Here is a 2,446-nt window from a genome sequence, read left to right on the forward strand (position 1 = left end):
AAAACAGTCAGCCAACTCAGGAGGCTATTGTTTAAACAAACTCATAGAAAGTCAGGATCCCACTTTTGTTAGCAAATTATACACCATATGTAATATGCTAAAGTGGAAGACAAAAATAAAAAAAACCATCGTAACTGTTCTGCTATTGGGGATAGAATGCAAAGAATCAGCATCCCTTTTAGTGGTCTTTAGTCTTTTCCTCTAAAAATTTTCCATTCTGGTTGAACAGAACCAGCTACAAAGAAAAGTAGTATGTTTATAGTTCTTTATTTTCCCACACAATGAAGAAAAGAAAGTAGTATGTTGAATACTGAAATATGCCAGCATTAGTCCAAGAACTCTGATTACTGTGTTTTGTTTCAAGTGCTCTAAGCACCGTAAAGTAAAAATTCTGTTCCATTTTGCTTGCTGAGGAAGTTTTACATGACAAATTACCTATTTTTGAGAATATTCAAGATGTGCAAACAAGTTTATTGTCTTATCTCAATTAAAAAAGAGATTACATCCTGATACAGATGAAAACAACTGATGGTAAGAAGTCTGTAATGTCCTTTTTAAATGTTGCTGAATATTTAATGGTTAATTAATACTGCTGTAACCCCTTAGCATAACAACCATGGGCCAGATTCTACTCCATCAGTGCACATCCATAGTAAAAGGCAGTGACGTTATCCAGGGTTTCCACTGGTAACAGAGGACTAAATATGGCTCAAGCTCTTCAGGGAGGAGACTGTCTCAAAGGGTGTTTATTCAGTGTTAGCATGATAGGACCTCTGAATACTATTACAAAGTGGAAAAATCAGTAATTTCCTACCATTTGCTTTTATGAGCCATTGCAGTTTGCATTTTAAGTAGCCACTATTTTGTGACAGTTATTTTCATCTCGTCACACTCTAGCCACATACACACGCACATAGAGTTCCCAATCTATTTGCCATCCCATATCAACTGTATTCAAGATAAGCTATTATCCATTGCCTTACTCTCAAATTATTCAGCCACCCTTGTTCAGTGATTATCGCGGTGTGTCATCTCCAGATTGAAAGATCCAAAAGCTACAAAACCTGCTATTTGTGGCACTCCCCAAGAAAACAGAGATGCCTTGAAGAATATTCTTAAGTGATAGGTTTGCTGGCAAAATCAGACCTGCAGTAACAGCAATGCTCTGCTATTCAAGATACTAGCACAAGAGAGACAAACACATATGATGCCATTCCACAGGTGATGTAGTATAAATGGAGTGGACACACATTTACACACACAAAGTCTTACACCACACACTACTGTTAGAGATCTCTGAACTGCTGTGTTCTTCTTTGCTCTGTTTATGAAATCAGCCCAAGAAGTAATAGAATTTGTCATGCCTTTCCCCCCTTCCTCAGCAAAGCCTGCCCTTGGGAGATGAACACTTCCAACGGGGATGAGGAGGGCTGAGGCCCATGTTACCAAGACCGTCAGAGTGCCTAACAGACTACCAGTTCCAGATATTTTCTGCTTATAGATTGCTGATGTCCCCTAACGCATACTTTCACTGCTTTCTGTACTTTCCTTACCCCATTCATTTTTTTCCTTCTCTCTCTCCACTTCTTCCCTCACATTAATCTCCTATTTTCCCCATAACCGTAATCATATATGAAAGCAAACAACAAATATCATAGTCATGTTCATCATTGTCTCAATCTCTTTGACTTTAGGCCATACGCCTCCCAGTCCGGTTTTGATTCTTGAACCAGTAACTTTTCAGGATAAGGACTGAAGAACATTTGGAAGCCCATATCTCATGGCAGGTGAAGCTGCAATACATCTAACAGCAGTGATCACCTCGCAGAAAACGGTATACACTGAGAAGTTTCATGATTAGTTCTAACCATATTTAACATACATATTTGTTTCCATCTTCCAATGGAAAGTAAATCTTCGGGATGGACCCAAATGCAGAAGGGCGGAGAGCATAGCAAAGAAAGATGAGGAACGTATTTCAGCATGGCGACAAAACGGAAAACGTCATAGTAGGTGTCAGCATCAGAGAGGAACAAGGCTGCAAGACCATCGTCACAGTGGGAAGGGAACACCAAAATTAGACTTGAATGCTGGGAAAGAGCTATTAAGGAATTGTGGGAGGCATTAATATTGATGCAACTGATGGGAGGGGAGAATTCAGTGACAGGGGAGTTGTGGCCTTGGAGAATGCACAATATATTCCGAGTTATTTTGGGATACACTGGCCGTGAAAAGCCAACTCTGCATCAGGGGCAAGAGTCCGTGCCCAGGAATCTGCTTTGAGATGGGCACGCTTTGCAGTCAGATACAGGAGACGTTTTCTTTCTCCCTCTTAAAACAATTTCACACTCACCTGAGCCTGCTGTGAAATTTCTCGAGGTTGCAAAAGCCGCAAGAGCTCCCTCATGCCCCCCGCCCGCCGCCCTCCTCCCTCCGCTGCGCCGCG

At 41.1% G+C, this 2,446-nt stretch overlaps 1 protein-coding gene across 1 annotated transcript in view; it reads right to left on the reverse strand.

Annotated features, from left to right (window-relative positions):
* Window positions 1-2,407, reverse strand: part of LOC104080008 (ADP-ribosylation factor-like protein 8B) — a 27,989-nt gene extending 25,582 nt beyond the window's left edge. Inside the window, exon 1 of the mRNA XM_009582254.1 lies at window positions 2,354-2,407. Coding sequence (XP_009580549.1) covers window positions 2,354-2,407 — 54 coding nt within the window. The remainder of the gene's footprint in view (window positions 1-2,353) is intronic.
* Window positions 2,408-2,446: the final 39 nt, after the last annotated feature.

Source organism: Fulmarus glacialis, unplaced genomic scaffold (genome assembly GCF_000690835.1).
Source record: "Fulmarus glacialis isolate BGI_N327 unplaced genomic scaffold, ASM69083v1 scaffold627, whole genome shotgun sequence".
Lineage (NCBI taxonomy): Eukaryota > Metazoa > Chordata > Aves > Procellariiformes > Procellariidae > Fulmarus > Fulmarus glacialis.